We start from the raw sequence: 22,648 nt of genomic DNA, 5'->3' as shown, positions 1-22,648 counted from the left end.
GTCCGTCAGTCAGTGTCAGCCTGCCTCAGTCCATCAGTCAGTCAGTGTCAGTCTGCCTCAGTCCGTCAGTCAGTCTGTGTCAGTCTGCCTCAGTCAGTCTGTGTCAGTCAGTGTCAGTCTGCCTCAGTCAGTCAGTCAGTCAGTCAGTCAGTCAGTCAGTCAGTCAGTCAGTCAGTCAGTCAGTGTCAGTCTGCGTCCGTCCGTCCGCTTCAGTCAGTCTGCTTCAGTCAGTCTGCAGTCTGCTTCAGTCAGTCAGTCTACTCCTCCTCAGTGGTAACCAGGTGACTGAGGTAATGCAGTGTTGTATTGTGCTGCTAGGAAGAAAGCCTTTCAGTCTGTCATACAACACCTCCTCCTTCTGAGATGAAGGCGAAGAGGAGGAGGAGGAAGAGGAGAAGGAGCTGCATCTCCTATAGATAATGAAGTGGCACAACAAAACAACTGCGTCCCACTGTCTCCCCTCGCTGCCATCAGAGCTGGTACCACTTCTTATCTTTGTACTTCAGCATCATCTGAGAAAGGGAAGGAAGTGAGAGAAGAGGATGAGATACAGTACGGGACTCATAGACAACACCTGGGTTCAGGTAGTATTCATTTTCTTTCAAATACTTGAGTCGTGCTCGATTTAGCCCAAAAGTGCAAACCCTGTCCATCATGCACTCTAGGCAGGCTCAATCAAACAATTAAAGTATTTGGGGGGGGAACGAATACTAGTTGAACCCAGGTTTGCACCTCACAGGTGACCTGGTAGAGCATTGGCCTTACATCATGAGCGTGTTTAGAGAAGGAGTCAGCGCTGGCCATCATGGCTGCGGTTCTGTCCTCCAGCTCGCCCAGTTTCTGCCCCCTCTCATCAAGGGCTATCCGGGCACGGGCCAGGTCCCCCACAACCCCAGAGGCTGCTCCCTTCATACCCTCCATTCCCTGGGGCCCAGGAATGTGCTGTGCCAGGCTACGAGATGCCTTACCCGCCGCAGTCTCACCAACTGTAGAGGACAGAGGGAGAGAAACCAAGATGTGCCACAAAAACAAGATTTATAACTGCAACGCCATTATCGCTGTGTCCAATAACACTGCGTCATTAGTAATCATATGCCAAGCATATTGTACGCCATTATCTATGTCCAACTAAATCAGATGTGTCCTCAAAATGCTCTAGAATGTCAGTCACAGGTAAATAGAACACGGTTCTATAGCTACTGAAGGAGAGGTGTATTGTGGGAATGATACTCACACAGGTCTTCTCTATCCAGCGACTGAGCTCCTCCCCCAAACAGGCCCTTGAAGAAACCTCTATTAGGAGCTTCAGGTGTTTCTAACGGTGTAAACAGCTCTCCCATCATCTCCTAAAGATTCAGATTTAGCAGTATGTCAAAAATAACTTCAGTATTTATCATATCACACACACACACACACACACACACAGCACAAATGCACACATACACGGGCTGGGCGATATGGCCAAGATATCATATCACAATATATATATATTTTTTACAGTAACACATTGCTGTATTTTATGATTTTTAATAATACAAGTTCTAAATAAGCTTTATGAATAGTGAATGACTCTACATGAGAAGTGATTTCAATGGGTCTTTCTCTATTTTGATTATTTTTTATACTGTTCCCATTCAACATTTTCATCAATTTCTGCACTCATTTGTTATCATTTTCACACTGTGCTACATAGGGCAGCATGATTATGGACAAAAAAAATCTAGGCTCAATTGCGATTTCTTTTTGACCAAATATTGCGATAGGGCTTGAGATTTAGATCAAAACACTTGGAAATACAGACATGCTCAAATGTGTTGGTACCCTTCCTGAAAAGAGATGAAATTAAAAGCTATTTTATCATGTATACTTGCATGTCTTTGGTATGTCAAAGAATAATAAAGCAAAGAAGCTGTGAAAAGAGATGAATTATTGCTCATTCTACAAAGAGATTCTAAAATGGCCTGGACACATGTTAGTACACCTTAGAAAATATAATAAATACTTGGATTATAGTGATATTTCAAACTAATCTGTTTCTTTAATTAGTATCCCACGTCTTCAATTTTGTAATCAGTCATCCAGCCTATTTAAATGGACAAACGTAGTCACTGTGCTGTTTGGTATCATTGTGTGCACCACACTGAACATGGACCAGAGAAAGCAAAGGAGAGATTTGAGGAGATCAGAAAGAAAATAATAGACAAGCATGGTAAAGGCTACAAGACCATCTCCAAGCAGCTTGATGTTCCTGTGACAACAGTTGCAAATATTATTAAGAAGTTTAAGGTCCATGGAACTGTAGCCGACCTCCCTGGGCGCGGTCGCAAGAGGAAAATCGACCCCAGATTGAACAGAAGGATTATGAGAATGGTAGAAAATAAACCACGGATAACAGCCAAAGAGATACAAGCTGAACTCCAAGGTGAAGGTACGTCAGTTTCTGATCACACCATCCATCGCTTTTTGAGCAAAAGTGGGCTCCATGGAAGAAGACCCAGGAGGACTTAACTTTTGGAGAAAAAAATTAAAAAACATAAAAAAGCCAGACTGGAATTTGCTAAAATGCATATTGACAAGACAATCTTTCTGGGGAATGTACTTTGGACAGATGATTCAAAACTGGAGCTTTTCAGCATCAGCTCTATGTTCACAGATGAAATCCCTGCGAGGGATAAAAATAATAAATAACTAAAATATAACACACATCACGACAAGAGAGACAACACAACATAAAGAGAGACCTAAGACAACATCATAGCAAGGCAGCAACACAGCATGGTAGCAACACAAAACATGGTACAAACATTATTGGGCACAGACAACAGCACAAAAGGCAAGAAGGTAGAGACAACAATAAATCACACAAAGCAGCCACAACGGTCAGTAAGAGTCCACCCACACAGACAGCGTGGTGAAGAAGGCACAGCAACGCCTCTTCAACCTCAGGAGGCTGAAGAAATGTGGCTTGTCACCCAAAACCCTGACAAACTTTTACAGATGCACAATCGAGAGCATCCTGTCTGGCTGTATCACCGCCTGGTACGGCAACTGCTCCGCCCTCAACCGCAAGGCTCTCCAGAGGGTAGTGAGGTCTGCACAACGCATCACCGGAGGCCAACTACCTGCCCTCCATGACACCTACACCACCCGATGTAACAGGAGGCCAAAAAGATCATCAAGGACAACAACCACCCGAGCCACTGCCTGTCCACCCGGATATAATCCAGAAGGCGAGGTCAGTACAGGTGCATCAAGGCTGGGACCGAGAGACTGAAAAACAGCTTCTATCTCAAGGCCATCAGACTGTTAAACAGCTTTCATTAACATTGAGTGGCTGCTGCCAACATACTGACTCATCTCTAGCCACTTTAATAATTAAAAATAGGATGTAATAAATGTATCACTAGTCACTTTAAACAATGTCACTTTATATAATGTTTACATACCCTGTGCTGCCATCCTGTCAGAAGGTAACAGATCATTTTATTACAATGGTTAAGATGGATTTTCATTGTGTTCCATGGTGTTATTTTCCCCCTAGTGGAGCTTTCTGGTACTTAGACTGTACGCAAACAGGAAGTAGAGAATTCGTTCTGCGCGCATAGAAGCAGCTAAAAACAATGCTACGGTGCAGGTCTTTCAGTGTAGCTATTTCTTGTCACGCTTCAGCCTCGGGAAAATATTTGTTTGTAAATTGGATTCAAGCATTTAGCTAGTGATGATAATCTTGTTATTGATGGAGTTGCTTACATATCAATGTTGGTTGGTTGTATTTACTCACACAAATTGCAATGGTTTTCATGTTTGTCGTCAGCTGTATTACTTTGCTCGTGCGTCATGCAAACGAATTGTAAAACATACAATACTGAAGTTTTGTTACTGTTTCTAGTGTAATATGCTGTGTTATTCTACAGAGATGGTTGTACATTATTAGAGTAATGAAAGGAGTTAGCCAATTACCATGAGTAACAATTAGCTACATGGTTTGGCGTCATGCCAGATGCATGGTACCGCGGCACGTGTTTTGTATTTTCATGCAACTTCAACTTGAAATCTATAATGTACAGCTACATTATGTCGATTTGAATTGAATACTAAAGTATATTCTTTTCTGTATTTTGCAGTTTCACAACAAACGTTTTCAATATTAATTCAAGAAAAGTCAGGCCTTGGGAGTTTTATTGAAGACTTAGTTGTTAGCTGTCTGTCTAGTTTTGCATGGGAACGCAATTCAAGGGCAGAATATCCCCTACATTACTCATCTCATATGTATATACAGTACTCTATACCATCTACTGCAGCTTGACTATGCCGTTCGGCCATCGCTCATCCATATATTTATATGTACATATTCGTATTCATTCCTTTACACTTGTGTGTATAAGGTAGTTGTTGTGGAATAGTTAGATTACTTGTTAGGTATTACTGCACGGTCGGAACTAGAAGCACAAGCATTTCACTACACTCACATTAACATCTGCTAACCATGTGTATGTGACCAATAAAATTGGATTTGATTGTCCATGATTGAGATAAAACTGTCAAGTTTGAGTGTTTGTTGCAGCTCGTTCCAGTCACTAGCTGCGGCGAACTGAAAAGAGGAGCGACCCAGGGATGTGTGCGCTTTGGGGACCTTTACCAGAATGTGACTGTCAGAACGGTGTATGTGGAGGATGAGGGCAGCAGGAAGTATCTCAGATAGGGGGGAGTGGGGACTAAAGGGTTTAGCTAGCGAGCCAGCTAACTAGCGATTAGCATTAGCACGTTTTATTTTAGCCACAACTTGCTAAGACACTGTAAGATACACAAACTAATATTGTAACTATAGAAGGCGTGTGGATTTATATTAAGCAGCAAAGTGGAAAGCAGCATCGTTGTCACCAACATCTTGTTTCTGACCATGCAGACAAAGTGAACGTGACTCCGGAGGCGGAGGGAGAAAAATGACTAGCAAGTAGCAAACAGAGTAAAGTATAAAAATAGATGTTACACGTGGCGTATCACATTTAACAAACCATACATTGAAATACCATTATAGAAGGTAAAGTTAAACTAAGCGGTATATAGTAAAATACAGTGTACCGCCCAGCCCTAACACACACCTGTAGATTGTCGCAGGTCTCCTGGCTGTATGTGATCCTCTGTATCTCAGTGGGGGAGGTGAGGTACAGAGCCTGGCCCAGGTTGGAGAAGCAGAAGGTCCGGGCTATCCTCATGTCTGTCAGGGGAAGGTAGTTCACATCCAGGAGTGGTCTGAGACTGGGTAGACTGGGAGAGGGGAGAGAGAGACACTAACAGTATGAATGAAGTAGGCACTGTGTTGTATACCACACACTGGGCCTTTCAGAGTACCTACAGTACCACAGACTGGGCCTTTCAGAGTACCTACAGTACCACAGACTGGGCCTTTCAGAGTACCTACAGTGCCACAGACTGGGCCTTTCAGAGTACCTACAGTACCACAGACTGGGCCTTTCAGAGTACCTACAGTACCACAGACTGGGCCTTTCAGAGTACCTACAGTGCCACAGACTGGGCCTTTCAGAGTACCTACAGTACCACAGACTGGGCCTTTCAGAGTACCTACAGTGCCACAGACTGGGCCTTTCAGAGTACCTACAGTGCCACAGACTGGGCCTTTCAGAGTACCTACAGTACCACAGACTGGGCCTTTCAGAGTACCTACAGTACCACAGACTGGGCCTTTCAGAGTACCTACAGTGCCACAGACTGGGCCTTTCAGAGTACCTACAGTACCACAGACTGGGCCTTTCAGAGTACCTACAGTACCACAGACTGGGCCTTTCAGAGTAACTACAGTGCCACAGACTGGGCCTTTCAGAGTAACTACAGTGCCACAGACGGGGCCTTTCCAAGTAACTACAGTACCACACACTGGGCCTTTCAGAGTAACTACAGTACCACACACTGGGCCTTTCAGAGTACCTCAGAGTCATGATGTGTCCATTAGCACAGAAGCAGGCGAGGCAGAGTCCAGCTGCCATCTGCACCACGTCAGCTCTCAGCACGAAGGAGCTCTCTGTGATGTTGTGTTTGAAGAAGCAGGACTGGGAGGGCAGGCCCACCACCTTGGCCTGTTTCTCTGAGCACACTACAGCATACTGGCTGTCCTGACCCTCCTGGGTGGGGGGTGGGGAGGCCGGCCTGCGCCTCCTCGTCTTCTCCTCGTCTGGAGCGTTGGGCTCGGACCACGGCTCGTAGGAAGGGGGTAGGACCGCCCCAAGGGAGTCCAGGAAGGCCATAGTCAGGATACCTCCTTTTAGTCTGACCAGAGTACCTGGAGAACATAGAAATAGACATGGTAGACATCTTGCTTCATTATAAACATTTATAAGGCCTTATACTGGGTCTTTCTCTCTCTCGTTAATAATATATAGTTTGCTGACAACCTTCAGTAAACATGCAGACCACTAGTGCTACCAGAACCACTGCTTTAATGCAAAGAAACTAATACATATTTGTGAGAGTATGTGTCGCCGGAAATGATTCATTCCAGTTCCATCCAGATTCAGCCACCACAGTCAAGGTGGTGGTAATGCTTCTGCTGTCACAGAGATGGTTCAGTGAACCGGCTAACCTTGTCCGAGACCTGAAAAGTTGAATGGGCTCCACTGTGTCATTTATTGTTATTAATGTACCATGGCTTCCCTACGGGCCCTGGTCAAAAGTAGTACACTACATAGGGTTCAATTTGGGATGCAAACCTAGCTCATATCAGCAATCACACTTACCACAGGAAGAGACTTCGACAGGTTGCTGCAGCCTCTGGTCCCCTGTAGGTGGCAGGCTGAGGGAGAGGACCAGGACAGTGCCCTGGGTAGTACCCAACCACAGGCTGGGGCTGGGGCTGCTGTCTGTCTTCCTGGGGAAACTCTCACTGAAGTGGAAGGAGGAGATGGCTTCGCGGGACTCCCGCTCTATACTGGTCACACTGGAACTCCTCGAGCGGCTGAACGAACTGTCCTTGGCATCTGGATGGTGAGGATGGTATAGAGAGAGGAGAAGTGAGGGATAATATGAAAGTGGATGCTTTGATATAGTTGGAATAGGAAAGGAAAATAGGAGTGGTTAATAACCCAACGGAAGGTTAGACCTGTGTACTTTCATGTAGAAGCTCAAATTCAGCAGAAGTCCTGCATTGTCAAGTTAGTTATGCAGAGGTATATCCAAGCTAGAGAAAAAAACATCACATTTCTTCACAATGCACACAAGGAGCAACACATGAAACACCCATCTTAAGAACTACAGTAGCACCAAATAAAGGTCATTCCAGAAGAACCACATGGTGTTTCATCATTGAGAGATCACATGAGATCTGGTGTTAATTTAGTTTTCAAAACGACAAATAAGTTCAGCACCTAATTCACCTGCAGTAGGACCATGGGCAGTTGGCCAAAGAAGAAGGTGTGTTCTCAATGTGAAACATCTAGAAAAAGCCATACCTTCATTATGCAGTATGTAACTTAAGGAGACAGGAGGGGGCAATACTTTACAACATGTTTAGCAGTTTGAATAGCATGGCAAACAAAACCAGGGAAAGGGAGATACCTAGTCAGTTGTACAACTGAATGCATTCAACTGAAATGTGTCTTCCGCATTTAACCCAACCCCTCTGAATCAGAGAGGTGTGGAGGCTGGAACCAACAAGTCTGCCAGTCAGTCAGGGAGTTAGTGTCAAAGGTCAAACCAGGGAACAGGAGGCGCCTACAGCAGTGGTGGAGGTTAGTACCATAACCAGTTATCCCACTCCAGCCCATTTCAAATGGCACCCTATTCCCTATATAGTGTACTACTTTTGAGCAGAGCCCAATATGGGCCCTGGTCAATTGTAGAACACTATGTAAGGAATAGAGTGCCATTTCAGACACAGACTACAAGACTGCTCCACTCACTGACGTCAGGGACCGAGAGAGTCCTATGAACGTAGAGAAGGTTCCTGGACGCCATGCCCTCCTTCATACAACAAAAGCACCTCTTATATGGGAGAGAGCGCTGCTGTCGCACCCTCTCCTCTGCTCATAGAGAGGACGAGGCCAAACAGAGAGTACATGTGTCTCAGTTTACAAGATAACAGAATTTGAATTTTACACATTCAGTGACACGTCTTTCTTACAGGTTAGGCTACAATTAGCCTGGTGGAACCAGCCTGATCGTGAGATAGCACACAATTATGATGCACAATGGAGAACGCAGCTATTAGGCTGGTTCCACCAGGCTAGGGCTACACTCTCACAAACAAACATTGAAACTGTAAGGAGAGTTTGGTTTAATTAGGAAGTGGGAATAGAACAGCACCTGAAAGGTAGAAGGGCTACTACGGAATGTAATCAACACAAAGTTATAAGGGCTTACCCAGGCCTGTCTTTTGCTCTGTAGGTGAGCTAATTCTCTTTGACATCTTGGCTGCAAGGAAAATAAATACAAATAAATAAAATAAAACATGCCTTCTTTACAAATGAATACTTTGGAATCAAGCAAAATGAATGTCAAATACAATGATCTCCGTTAAAATGCTACTTGTTTTGATCACTTTCAGAAATTTGTGTCATCCGTCATTCATTGGCAAAAAGTTTGAGACTGTAGAATTAGACTGTAGAATTAGAATGTAGAATTAGAATGTAGAATTAGCATTAGAATGTAGAATTAGAATGTAGAATTAGCATTAGAATGTAGAATTAGCATTGAGACTCAGAGGCAGCCGGTCATTGAGTGCATCACGCACGCACCACGCACAAAGCAAGAGGTAGACAAGAAAAAGAGATTCATTAATGGTTATTTTTTCAAAAAAATTACTGGGGAAGAGTGGGAGGGAAAATCATTAAAGTGAATAATCAAGCATCAAAGCCCTGTAATAAAAATATATTTTTTTGTTGGTCAAACCGAATCTTGCGTTATTCTACTGATGAACATTCCCAATACCTCAATTTGTTAGAAATTAGTTAAGAGATTAATGATCAGAGTTACTATTCATTTGAACCAGTGAAAACATGCACCACTTTTAGATGAGTGATTAAAAAAAAATATATATGTTTTTAGTGATCTTTATTTGACATTATATTCCCTCTAGAGAGAACAGGTTCAACAGTGATTTTACTTTAGTGCAAAAAAAGCACAATACATTTGGTCCGAAGAGATACAAGTGGATCTATCAATCATGCATTTGACAAAGTGCAGAGGATCACTTTAATAGACATCAGCAACCTGGGGCGGCAGCGTAGCCTAGTGGTTAGATTGTTGGACTAGTAACCGAAAGGTTGCAAGTTCAAATCCCTGAGCTGACAAGGTACAAATCTGTCATTCTGCCCCTGTTCCTAGCCCATCATTGAAAATAAGAATTTGTTCTCATCTGACTTGCCAAAGAAAAAATAAACCTTGTGATTGACAAAAATAACCCACAGATTGAGTATGTTCCTTCTCCTTCATTAGCACATAGGTGGCCATGTTGGATTGCTATTTCACTCTTGTTTAGAAACCCAGTGAGGTCGGCCATCTTGGATTAGGGCATAGCCTTGGTTAGAAGCCCAGTGAAGTCGGTAAGAGACCATGTTGGATTAGGACACAGCCTTGTTTAGAAACCCAGTGAGGTCGGCCATGTTGGATTAGGGCATAGCCTTGGTTAGAAGCCCAGTGAAGTCGGTGAGAGAGAGAAAGCAGTAGAGTTTATAACACTAGGATCATACACTACCAAAGTCATTGGAAACCGTCTTGGAAAAGCGCCTGCTTTTGGACTTCACTGCAAATGTGTTTTAAAAAGACAAAGGCAAATGTAAAATTGCATTGCATTTCCGACGGCCAGAACGTTTGGGAAGAATGAAGCTCTGTAGATGTTTTTGATTTATCAATGTAATACAGTACCCATTTCTATAAACCTTTTCTGTTTGTGTTCATCGTCTGAATTGGCGGGTGTCGTAGATCCTGGTGACAACAACACTTCAGTGGACATCAACTCATTCAACATCAACTCATTCAACACTCCTTGATACTGAAAACATCAACTCATTCAACACTCCTTGATACTGAAAACATCAACTCATTCAACACTCCTTGATACTGAAAAGCAGCTAAATGGATAAACATGTATATCGAACATGTCCTTTTTGTACTTTCAAGAAAAAGATAGATTGCGTTTTGTATTATGCAGTAATGGAGAATTAAATGTTACCTGACGTTGGTGATTTGTTGCTTTTCTCTTCTGAAACATTGTTTCCATCGCTGTGATCACTGAGAGCTGTGGAGAACAGACATGTCTTAGACCAATGTGATATGATCACAGAGATGTGGAACAGACACGAAACAAACAGTGAGAGGCAGATTGAAGAGAAAGAGAGAGATGGAGAGAGAGAGGACAATAAAGATTGTGATAAACATGAGATGACTTACGGGAGTTAGAAGAATGATAGATCTTTTTCATAGACGTATAAAATATAGAAAGGCGGGACATGCAAGACGTCACAGACGGAATGTCTTTGTCTTTACAAGGCCATAGAGAGAGAGATCAACAGTAGAAAATAGGTGAGACAAAACAATTATAGTGAATCAGAAGAATAGAAAAAAGCAAAGGAACACAGAGGCTATCAACTGCATTCACTCCAATAGTACTGCAGATCAGTATGTGTGGGTTTAAAAACAATACCACCGTTTTTGAGACTAATTAATTAAACATTAAACAAATTAATTCACACATTTTTACGGTAAATCAAATTGCGACAAGATGACTGGATTTGTGAGTGAATTGAAATTGTAGGCTTAGTTATCCACATTTGAGTCAAGGCATGACTGAAGAGCACTATTGAACCCAGTCCTGCTGAGCCCCTGGAGGCTCACTAAGCCAAGGATGACATGAATGACCACAATGAGAAATATGAGTGGTAGGATGGCAAGATAAAGAAAGAGCATAAGAGGAAGTATGGCAAGACAGAGAGAGATAGCATGTATGGTGACAGAAATGACATGGCAGTCAGAAGCAACAACAAGCATGAAGCCCTACTCTAATGTGTTTGTGTACAGCGCTCCAAAATGTACATTTACTTTGGACCAGCTGAAGCAAAAAGCAGGGCACTCCAAACACGACACAGACAGAGCACGACACAGACAGAGCACGACACAGACAGAACACGACACAGACAGAACACGACACAGACAGAGCCCAGTCATGATGAGGATGTTTCTCTGTGGCTTCCACAGTCCCACTGAACAGATGGACAGTCCACCAGCGATGCCCCCGTTGAGAGAAAAATGCTACTGCGAGGGGTGGGGCACTCATGGGTGTGAAGCCAAACTGTCTGCCAAGCATGTGAGGTAGGCTTGGGTGGTATACTGTATATAGAGTATACCGGGGGAATTTTAAAAACGTTTTCCAATAAGTTTTAATATTTGTAGCTACTTTTTAAGTTAAAAGGGGCAGTCAACTTGTGCAATATCTTAGGAGATAAAGCAGACTGTTCTTCATTACACCTAGGACATTATTTTGCATTATGAAGTTTACTGTAGTTCCCCAGAACAGTTGAGCCAGTCACGTGTTTGTTTATAAATTGCCCAATGGAGAAAGCAGAAGCTGCTGAGTCCATAGCATTCTATATCTATCAGCGACTCTGTTGTGAGGTCATGTACACTTGTATGCAAATCACTACTAAATGTTTGCTATCAAATATCTTATAATGGCTTTCAGCCAGAAGTCAAAGAGCTCTGAATGAGTTATCTGTACAGCTGCCATTTTTTCCCTGTGCTTCCTACTGGCCTTTTTCTTCCTTCTCTATTCTTCTCCCCTCTGCTCCGTGTACACATGCTGCTCTTCCTTCAGCAAAGCATGCATCACGTTTGTTCATTTGCACCGTTTATCTCGTTCACTTTCGCTTGTAAATGTCTACACTCAATGAAAATGACATTTGGTAGTGCTACTAGCTATGCTTGTATGATGTTATGAGCTGGATTTGCCTGTCTTTAAAATGAGTTTGCTTGTTTTCGCTCGTTAGCATTTATGCGATTTCGCTATTAGTTTGTGCTAATTTTGTCAGCATTCTGGTAATAGAGGACCAATGGGCTTTTGCGTTTTTAATCACCCCCTTGTGTGCTATGTCGATAATACTGTAAATCCCGGGATGAGAGAAGGACTGTATGACGACATGAAAATCTGGTTACCGCCCAAGCCTAGAGTGAGGCCTGCTCCTCTAGCTAGCTTACTGGCTTTAATAGGTCAGCCATACACTGGACCATAGAGATCTACATTATATACAGTAGTTGTGTTCTCATTCTATACTCTGGACTATCAATACCTTTCAGTCCACACTACAACTCACTTGACAACACACTACTACACTAATCACCTTCATGACACTATGAGGTAGGGGTTCTAGGGAAAATACTTCAGTTGTTTTCCCCTGCTACTGCATTTTAAAAAACACAAGGGAGATATTGTAGTCTTTTTGACACTACATTCTGTGTGAACATACTTCCTTTAATTTGGGGAACATAGATACATGCCTTAGCCTACTCAACTTAACATTAAGATGTGAAAGCGTGCAGGGAGGGAGCCCTTCACCTCCAGATGGCTGTCGTGTCTTGCGAGGCGACCGAGGCTGTCTCTGGTAGGGGTCTGAGGGACTGTACAGTTCTGACGTGCTTATGTTCAGGAGGAGGCTCTTCTGAAGGTAGTCCACAACAGCCAGGCCGCTGCTGTTGCCAAACACCACCCTGTGGGAAGAAAAGAGAAGGTTAATCATTTTTACTGAACTCGGGTCACCTGCAGTTTTAGAAACAACACAAACTGTTTTTAGACCTACATGCAACCAACTTCGATGCAGTTACAGCAGGGCCTAAACTTAACACCCGCCACCTGCCAAATGCAGGTAGATTTTGGCGTTTGTGGGTAAGATGTTTATTTCACCAGCCATGTTGCCTTGTGTTCAGGGCTCCACAGTGCGAGCATTTCACGAGCATTTGTTCATTTTTTAAAAAAGTCACGTATGATCACATTTATAGTAAAATAAATGCTGCAGTAGCTGTTTTCAAATTATTTCTGCCGTTTTGTTTCATAGCTGATAAATTCATCGCACAAAGTCAAAGAACTACAAATCCTATATAGCCTAATTCCACCTCTCCCTGCAACACTGCCTGGCTGGGGGACGTGTATGGAGCGAGATCGCTGACAAAAAGGTTGAACGTATGTTTCGTTAGGATCCTAAAAAAATCCAGAAGTAAATTGTTAGGATTGTAAGAAAAGCCATGTGTGAAACACTAAACATAAACGTTAAATTAGATTATAAACACCCTTTACTTCTCCCTTCACTTGGTTACAGATCTTTTTTATACGTACAAACTTTTGTCAGTAATGTGGCATCTGCAAAGGACATAAACCGAACGTAGCTTGTCTATCAAGCAACTCTAACCCAGATGTTAGAGTTGTTTTGCAGCTTCAGGTTTCATTTCCAAAATAAAAGTCTAGAGCTTGTTTTAGAACTGCATTCAATAACGACGTTATACCAGTAGATGGCGTAGTATGGGCTTGGGCCTTCAGCAAATGACTTGTGTGAGAATGATAAAGACACAGAAGAGCCTTGTCTAGAATAACCGCCTGAGCTGAAAAATAGAAAGTAAATATGATTTAGGCTGGGCCTATTCCACTATCTAAATATACCATGCTGTTGTGTGTTATTTAATGGCCATATCATTTCATCATTCATTTTTATAGCTGAGTGGGGCTACTGTGGTGATCATGTAACCAAATGAATCACACTTTTCCCAGTATTTGGGAGCACGGACCGTAGGCCTTATATTAGGCCTTTTGACTGTTGTACTAGTGAATTCCACTCTGTATGGAGGCTAGTTATAGCCATTTACGTTGCACAACCCCATCACACAGAAGCTATATCCATATCAATAAATGACACAAAACTACATATTGGTTAAGTCTTGGCTATAACCTGTCCTGAGAGAACTAGCCAAGGGGTCCCAATGGTCAAGACTATCTATAGACTATTCAAGGAGCGGCAGGTAGCCTAGTGGTTAGAGCATTGGAATAGTAACTGAAAGGTTGCAAGATCAAATCCCCGAGCTGACAAGATACAAAATTTGTCGTTCTGCCCCTTAACAAGGCAGTTAACCCACTAGGCCGTCATTGTAAATAAGAATTTGTTCTTAACTGACTTGCCTAGTAAAATAAAAAGGTAAATAAAATCCCTATCAGCCACTGCACATGCTTCAACTATTTTGTTTAAAATGTATTTAGAGGCTATATTTAGAGACCTGTGAGCTGGGGTCTCTTTTTAAGAGGAGCCCTAAAATAAAAACTGTTACAAAACACAAATAGAGTTCTGAAATTATTCCGCAAGACACCAGTACCCAAAATGATAGCCTAATTGCAATGCTCCTGAGTGGCACAGCGGTCTAAGGCACTGCATCTCAGTGCTTGAGGCATTACTACAAACACCCTGGTTCGAATCCAGGCTGTATCACAACTGACCGTGATCGGGAGTCCCATAGGGCTGCGCACAATTGGCCCAGCATCGTCCGGGTTTGGCCGGTGTAGGAATTTATTGTTAACTGACTTGCCTAGTTAAATTCTTTATTTAACTAGGCAAGTCAGTTAAGAACAAATTCTTATTTACAATGACGGCCTACCGGGGAACAGTGGATTAACTACCTTGTTCAGGGGCAGAACGACAGATTTTTACCTTGTCAGTTTGGGGATTCGATCCAACAACCTTTCGGTTACTGGCCCAACACTCTAACCACTAGACACGCCTAGTACCCAAAAAAATGAAAGGCCTATTTTTTATTTGGATAGGCCTAAATTAAACATTGAATTATGAAAGTGATAGGCTAAAGAACTTTTAAGAATTTAGATACATTTTGAATACACACACTGATTTCAATAAGCAAAGTGATAAGACTGTTCTGTTTATCTTTGATGTAGTTCTTATTGCAACTCAGACTAATTACTGAATGGGTGACATACTGAAGATTGAATGAAATGTTAAAATATGTTGGAATGACGAGTTGCATGCTAGGCACTTTATTTGGCTAGTAGGCAAATAGGCCTGGAGACTACCTAAGACCACTGCAACAGAGTTATTGTAAAGTGTGGGAGTAACCTTATGCTAGACTTAGCCTACGTTTAAAGTCCATATGTTCATGACCCTGTTCATATAAATCATGTCAAATTATTTTACATTCATATTATCCTCTCCTACAGAATATGAACGAATTTGAGTGATGAAATAAATATCCTATATAAAATATGTTGAGTGGCGATGACTCCAGTGGTCATAAATAATTAATAGATTCACCAAACAGCTATTATTATGATTCATTATTCCTGTTAGATTCTACTGGTTATGATTCATTATTCCTGTTAGATTCTACCGGTTATGATTCATTATTCCTGTTAGATTCTACTGGTTATGATTCATTATTCCTGTTAGATTCTACTGGTTATGATTCATTATTCCTGTTAGATTCTACTGGTTATGATTCATTATTCCTGTTAGATTCTACCGGTTATGATTCATTATTCCTGTTAGATTCTACCGGTTATGATTCATTATTCCTGTTAGATTCTACCGGTTATGATTCATTATTCCTGTTAGATACTACCGGTTATGATTCATTATTCCTGTTAGATTCTACCGGTTATGATTCATTATTCCTGTTAGATTCTACTGGTTATGATTCATTATTCCTGTTAGATTCTACCGGTTATGATTCATTATTCCTGTTAGATTCTACCGGTTATGATTCATTATTCCTGTTAGATTCTACTGGTTATGATTCATTATTCCTGTTAGATTCTACTGGTTATGATTCATTATTCCTGTTAGATACTACCGGTTATGATTCATTATTCCTGTTAGATACTACCGGTTATGATTCATTATTCCTGTTAGATTCTACCAGTTATGATTCATTATTCCTGTTAGATTCTCCTGGTTATGATTCATTATTCCTGTTAGATTCTACTGGTTATGATTCATTATTCCTGTTAGATACTACCGGTTATGATTGCAGGCAGACTCCAGAGAATGGGATGGTGCAATATTGAGTCATATTTTGATAAGGTGCATGGATGAGGATGTCCACGTCACCCAGAGATATGCCCATGCTGTAGAGATACAACTAGCAGATTGAAACTTCACTGTAGGCATAATTCAGCTGGTGTTATCTAGACTTGCGCTGGTAAACAAACCCATTACCTTAGCTACAGTGAGGGGAAAAATTATTTGATCCCCTGCTGATTTTGTACGTTTGCCCACTGACAAAGAAATGATCAGTCTATAATGTTAATGGTAGGTTTATTTGAACAGTGAGAGACAGAATAACAACAAAAAAATCCAGAAAAACGCATGTCAAAAATGTTATAAATTGATTTGCATTTTAATGAGGGAAATAAGTATTTGACCTCTCTGCAAAACATGACTTAGTACTTGGTGGCAAAACCCTTGTTGGCAATCACAGAGGTCAGACGTTTCTTGTAGTTGGCCACCAAGTTTGCACACATCTCAGGAGGGATTTTGTCCCACTCCTCTTTGCAGATCTTCTCCAAGTCATTAAGGTTTCGAGGCTGACGTTTGGCAACTCGAACCTTCAGCTCCCTCCCCAGATTTTCTATGGGATTAAGGTCTGGAGACTGGCTAGGCCACTCCAGGACCTTAATGTGCTTCTTCTTGAGCCACTCCTTTGTTGCCTTGGCCGTGTGTTTTGGGTCATTGTCATGCTGGAATACCCATCCACGACCCATTTTCAATGCCCTGGCTGAGGGAAGGAGGTTCTCACCCAAGATTTGACGGTACATGGCCCCGTCCATCGTCCCTTTGATGCGGTGAAGTTGTCCTGTCCCCTTAGCAGAAAAACACCCCGAAAGCATAATGTTTCCACCTCCATGTTTGACGGTGGGGATGGTGTTCTTGGGGTCATAGGCAGCATTCCTCCTCCTCCATACACGGTGAGTTGAGTTGATGCCAAAGAGCTCCATTTTGGTCTCATCTGACCACAACACTTTCACCCAGTTGTCCTCTGAATCATTCAGATGTTCATTGGCAAACTTCAGACGGGCATGTATATGTGCTTTCTTGAGCAGGGGGATCTTGCGGGCGCTGCAGGATTTCAGTTCTTCACGGCGTAGTGTGTTACCAATTGTTTTCTTGGTGACTATAGTCCCAGCTACCTTGAGATCATTGACAAGATCCTCCCGTGTAGTTCTGGGCTGATTCCTCACCGTTCTCATGATCATTGCAACTCCACGAGGTGAGATCTTTCATGGAGCCCCAGGCCGAGGGAGATTGAAAGTTCTTTTGTGTTTCTTCCATTTGCGAATAATCACACCAACTGTTGTCACCTTCTCACCAAGCTGCTTGGCGATGGTCATGTAGCCCATTCCAGCCTTGTGTAAATCTACAATCTTGTCCCTGACATCCTTGGAGAGCTCTTTGGTCTTGGCCATGGTGGACAGTTTGGAATCTGATTGATTGATTGATTGATTGATTGCTTCTGTGGACAGGTGTCTTTTATACAGGTAACAAGCTGAGATTAGGAGCACTCCCTTTAAGAGTGTGCTCCTAATCTCAGCTCGTTACCTGTATAAAAGACACCTGGGAGCCAGAAATCTTTCTGATTGAGAGGGGGTCAAATACTTTTTTCCCTCATTAAAATGCAAATCAATTTATAACATTTATAACAACATTTTTTGTTGTTATTCTGTCTCTCACTGTTCAAATAAACCTACCATTAAAATTATAGACTGATCCTTTCTTTGTCAGTGGGCAAACGTACAAAATCATCAGGGGATCAAATACTTTTTTCCCTCACTGTACCTAAATGTAAAGTAAACTCAACTGTGGAGTACGAGAGAATGGAGACTTTTAACTTGAAAACGTGCAAGATGCCTCTTTCCGGTTTCCCTTACTTCTACACAGGCCGGTTGTGTACGTTTTTTTGTTTGTTGGTGAGATAAAACTTCCAAAACTCTGAAAGGTATTATTGTACGTCAGAATTCCAACACTAGATTTGTTCAAGTCTAAAATGTTCATCTTTAATCGTCACATGGTGTTTGTATGTTCACAGATTCAATTTCACGTTTACGTTTCACGCATGGCTTTTCTTACGATCCTAACAATTTCCGTATGGATTTTCTTACTATCCTATCCCAACCTTTTGGCAGGTATCTCACTCCATAGCTGTGGCAAGTGAAGAGCTGAATGAAAGATTCATTTAGAAGCACTAGCGCAGGCATAAAAGTTGGTCTAATTTACTTGAAACAAAAGTCTACTGAAGTGAGACTTTGTCCTTGTGTTGCTTGGCTAGTTAAATTGTTTTGTTCACAAGCTAGGTCGTATTTCTATGTTTGAGGTTCAACTGCTAGGGAAGAGAAGACAACGCCTCTATTAGTCAGACTCAATCTCACAGGCACAAACATGACTGGAGTCGCGCTACCGCGGTAAACTCACGCCCTTAAAGGGGCAGGTGAACATTTTTGTCTCACCTGTGATATTTTGGTTAATAAAAATGTAATTAAACAATATACCACATTACTTCATACTAGTAATACATGTATTGTTTTAGAAACATTACAAAGCATGCTCATCCTTTTTTTGTGTGTTTTGTTGGTGTAATTTTAGCAGGAAAAAAATATTTTGGCTGGTAAAACATCTGAGCGGCTGGTAGATTTTTTATCCTGATGGACCAAAAAGTAAATGTTATGCCCCGAGTTACAGTATATTCCATTTGTCTGTGATCTCTGCTCACTGCATGAATACAGCTGTAGGTGATGTGTCTCGTGTACACCTTGACCATGAAGAGAGCAGAGGTTCATGCTGACAGACGGACGGACGGGCGGACTTACAGTCCGTCTGACGAGCTGACGGCCAGGCTGGTGATCTGCTGCGGCGGCTCCCCACTAACCCAGACCAGCTGAATGACCAGCTCCACCTGGTAACCAGGAGACTGCTTCAGAGGGGCGCTCCGGACCCTGCCGACACAACACACCAGACAATATGCAGTGAACAGTCCTTACTGTACCTAGATACACTGCTACACCATCACCTATTGTTCACTGTTTATAATGCATTTGTATGTGCATTAATCTTACATACAAATAGCCTACTTATCATTATCTTGTCTTTTCTTCATGGATGACACTTCTTGTAACAGAATACTGGAGTTTTGAAGTCTACAATAGAAAATGTCAATGCCTGGCAGGAGAAGAACATGCACTGTCTGGTGGTCCATACTTGAGGCATGGTACGTTATCTCTGGGCCCGTCATCAGAGGTGAAGGGCTGGGCCTCAGGGGGCTCTCCCTCCTGGGTGGGGCTGGAGGACGAGGGGGGTACTGGGGTAGAGGGGGTGGGAGGATCTGCTGGGTCTGGAGAATCCACATCGTTCAGCTCGCCCTGCATACGCACCTCCAACAGCTGAGGAGAGAGTAATAACACCTAGAAACAGAAACACTAATAGCTGGGGAACATCTGGAAAACGATAATAAAAGGGCAATAAAATAAATTAGGATTTTATTTTTTAAATGATTTATCAATGCCAGAAAATAAGGAATTCTTGATTAGTCAGGTAAAAAACACATCGCTGGTATACACCCTCACGTCGCTGGTACAGTACACATCCTCACATCGCTGATATACACCCTCACGTCGCTGGTACAGTACACACCCTCACATCGCTGGTATACACCCTCACGTCGCTGGTACAGTACACACCCTCACATCGCTGGTATACACCATCACGTCGCTGGTACAGTACACACCCTCACATCGCTGGTATACACCATCACGTCGCTGGTACAGTACACACCCTCACGTCGCTGGTATACACCATCACGTCGCTGGTACAGTACACACCCTCACGTCACTGGTATACACCATCACGTCGCTGGTACAGTACACACCCTCACGTCGCTGGTATACACCATCACGTCGCTGGTACAGTACACACCCTCACGTCACTGATATACACCATCACGTCGCTGGTACAGTACACACCCTCACATCGCTGGTATACACCATCACGTCGCTGGTACAGTACACACCCTCACGTCACTGGTATACACCATCACGTCGCTGGTACAGTACACACCCTCACGTCACTGGTATACACCATCACGTCGCTGGTACAGTACACACCCTCACATCGCTGGTATACACCCTCACGTCGCTGGTATACAATACACTGAGTGTACAAAACATCAGGAACACCTTGCTAATATTGAGTTGCGCACCCCACCCCCCCCACCCCCCTTTGCCCTCAAAACAGCCTCGATTCATCGGGACATGGACTCTACAAGGTGTCAAAAGCGTTCCACAGGGATACAGGCCCATGTTGACTCCAATGCTTCCCACAGTTGTGTCAAGTTGGCTGGATGTCCTGTGGGTGGTGTACCATTCTTGATACACACAGGAAACTGTTGAGCGTGAAAAACCCAGCAGCGTTGCAGTTCTTGACACAAACCGGTGCGCCTGGCACCTACTACCATACCCCGTTCAAAGACACATCTTCACCCTCTGAAAGGCACATTCTCAATTGTCTCAAGGCTTAAACATCCTTCTTTAACTTGTCTCCTCCCCTTCATCTACACTGATTGAAGTGGATTTAACAAGTGACATCAATAAGGAATCATAGCTTTCACCTGGATTCACCTGGTCAGTCTATGTCATGGAAAGAACAGGTGTTCATAATGTTTTGTACACTCAGTGTATACTCAAAACACTGCATGGATACAACATCGAGAAATATCCTAGTGTGCAGTACCTATACTCAAAACACTGCATTGATATAATATTGAGAAACTGTTTACATTATAATACGGTACACATATTATACAAAACACTGCATAAACAGAATATTGAAACTGGTTACCTGCACCACCTCTGTGGTTATTTCCTGTTTGCTGAACCTATAGATGATGACGTGGGCAGAAACTCCGGCCACACACAGCATTCTGCTCTCTGGGCACCACGACACGGTCTGGATGGCAAAGGGATCCTCATCCACTATCTCTGTGCTCGGCTTCTCCTCCTTACCGCCCTTCAGAGCCTTCTCAAACACCTTGGCAGTCTTCAGCTTGTACAGTACTTGGAGCATTACTAGGACAGAGGAAGGGGGACAATAGGGGTGGCAGTTAGTCTAGTGTGGTTAAAAGCATTGGGCCAGTAACTGAAAAGGTCGCTGTTTCAAATCCCAGAGCCAACTATGTGAAAAATCTGTCCATGTGCCCTTGAGCAATGCACTTAACCCTAATTGTTCCTGTAAGTCGCTCTGGATAAGAGCATCTGCTAAATGAATAAAATGTCATGTTAACATATATTATAATGAACTATGAGCATTGATCTACAGGTATGATTGGCTCTACATACTGTATACAAATTAATTACATTTCTTCACAAAAGGGACGAACCATTGTGGTATTCTTATTTCATCCAATTATATATCGAAGGAATCAAATTAAACAGCATACTCACTTGCAGAAGCATCCCAAAACTTGATTGATCCGTCAGCATGTCTGTTCATTGCAAAGAAGAAAAATGGGATCAGCTTTGTTGGTTAACATATCGTAAATACAGTGCCTTCGGAAAGTTTTCAGACCACTTGACTTTTTTCCACATTGTTACGTTACAGCCTTTCTTAAATTGATTAAATCTCCCCCCCCCCCCATCAATCGACACACAAAACCCCATAATGACAAAGCAAAAATAGGTTTATAGAAAATGTTGCTAATTTATTACAAATAAACTGAAATATCACATTTACATAAGTATTCAGACCCTTTACTCAGTACTTTGTTGAAGCACCTTTGGCAGCGATTACACCCTAGATTCTTCTTGGGTGTGATGCTACAAGCTTGGCACACCTATATTTGGGGAGTTTCTCCCATTCTTCTCTGAAGATCCTCTCAAGCTCTGTCAGGTTAGATGGGGAGTGTCACTGCACAATTATTTTCAGGTCTCTCCAGAGATGTTCGATCGGGTTCAAGTCTGGGCTCTGGCTGGGCAACTCAAGGACATTTAGCTACTTCTGCGTTGTCTTGGCTGTGTGCTTAGGGTTGTTGTCCTGTTAGAAGGTGAACCTTCATCCCAGTCTGAGGTCCTGGGTGCTCTGGAGCAGGTTTTCATCAAGGATCTCTCTGTACTTTGCTCCGTTCATCTTTGGCTCGATCCTGACCAGTCTCCCAGTCCCTGCCGCTTCACCGTAAGGATGGTGCCAGGTTTCCTCCAGATGTGACGCTTGGCATTTAGGCCAAAGAACTGAACCTTGGTTTCATCAGAGAATCTTGTTTCTCATGGTCTGAGAGTGTTTAGGTGCCTTTTGGCAAACTCCAAGCAGGCTGTCATGTGCCTTTTGCAGAGAATTGGCTTCCATCTGGCCACTTTACAATAAAGGCCTAATTGGTGGCGTGCTGCAGAGATGGTTGTCCTGGATAGAGGAACTCTAGAGCTCTGTCAGAATGACCAACGGGTTCTTGGTCACCTCCCTGACCAAGGTTCTTCTCCCCAGTTCTTCTCCCCTACTCAGTTTGCCAGGGTGGTCAGTTCTAGGAAGAGAATTGGTGGTTCCAAACGTCTTCTATTTAAGAATGATGGAGGCCACTGTGTTCTTAGGGACCTTCAATGCTGCAGAAATGTTTTTGTACC

At 42.8% G+C, this 22,648-nt stretch overlaps 1 protein-coding gene across 5 annotated transcripts in view; it reads right to left on the bottom strand.

The window, feature by feature from the left end:
• Positions 1 to 261: 261 nt before the first annotated feature.
• LOC115161991 (syntaxin-binding protein 5) overlaps positions 262 to 22,648 on the bottom strand; it is a 48,451-nt gene continuing 26,064 nt past the window's right edge. Inside the window, exons 14-29 of one of the 5 annotated variants that reach the window (XM_029712861.1) lie at positions 21,479 to 21,519; positions 20,877 to 21,103; positions 19,242 to 19,423; positions 18,854 to 18,979; positions 12,560 to 12,711; positions 10,184 to 10,249; positions 9,877 to 9,936; positions 9,707 to 9,754; positions 8,374 to 8,424; positions 7,914 to 8,033; positions 6,753 to 6,992; positions 5,947 to 6,298; positions 5,103 to 5,268; positions 1,235 to 1,346; positions 766 to 986; positions 262 to 512 (exon numbers count right to left, since the gene is read on the bottom strand). In XM_029712861.1, coding sequence (XP_029568721.1) covers positions 471 to 512; positions 766 to 986; positions 1,235 to 1,346; positions 5,103 to 5,268; positions 5,947 to 6,298; positions 6,753 to 6,992; positions 7,914 to 8,033; positions 8,374 to 8,424; positions 9,707 to 9,754; positions 9,877 to 9,936; positions 10,184 to 10,249; positions 12,560 to 12,711; positions 18,854 to 18,979; positions 19,242 to 19,423; positions 20,877 to 21,103; positions 21,479 to 21,519 — 2,206 coding nt within the window. In that variant the 3' untranslated portion in view covers positions 262 to 470. The remainder of the gene's footprint in view (positions 513 to 765; positions 987 to 1,234; positions 1,347 to 5,102; positions 5,269 to 5,946; positions 6,299 to 6,752; positions 6,993 to 7,913; positions 8,034 to 8,373; positions 8,425 to 9,706; positions 9,755 to 9,876; positions 9,937 to 10,183; positions 10,250 to 12,559; positions 12,712 to 18,853; positions 18,980 to 19,241; positions 19,424 to 20,876; positions 21,104 to 21,478; positions 21,520 to 22,648) is intronic. The other 4 variants (XM_029712864.1, XM_029712862.1, XM_029712865.1 and 1 more) reach the window with 4 other exon arrangements.

Source organism: Salmo trutta, chromosome 25 (genome assembly GCF_901001165.1).
Source record: "Salmo trutta chromosome 25, fSalTru1.1, whole genome shotgun sequence".
Lineage (NCBI taxonomy): Eukaryota > Metazoa > Chordata > Actinopteri > Salmoniformes > Salmonidae > Salmo > Salmo trutta.
This window is presented reverse-complemented; position numbering and strand designations above follow the sequence as displayed.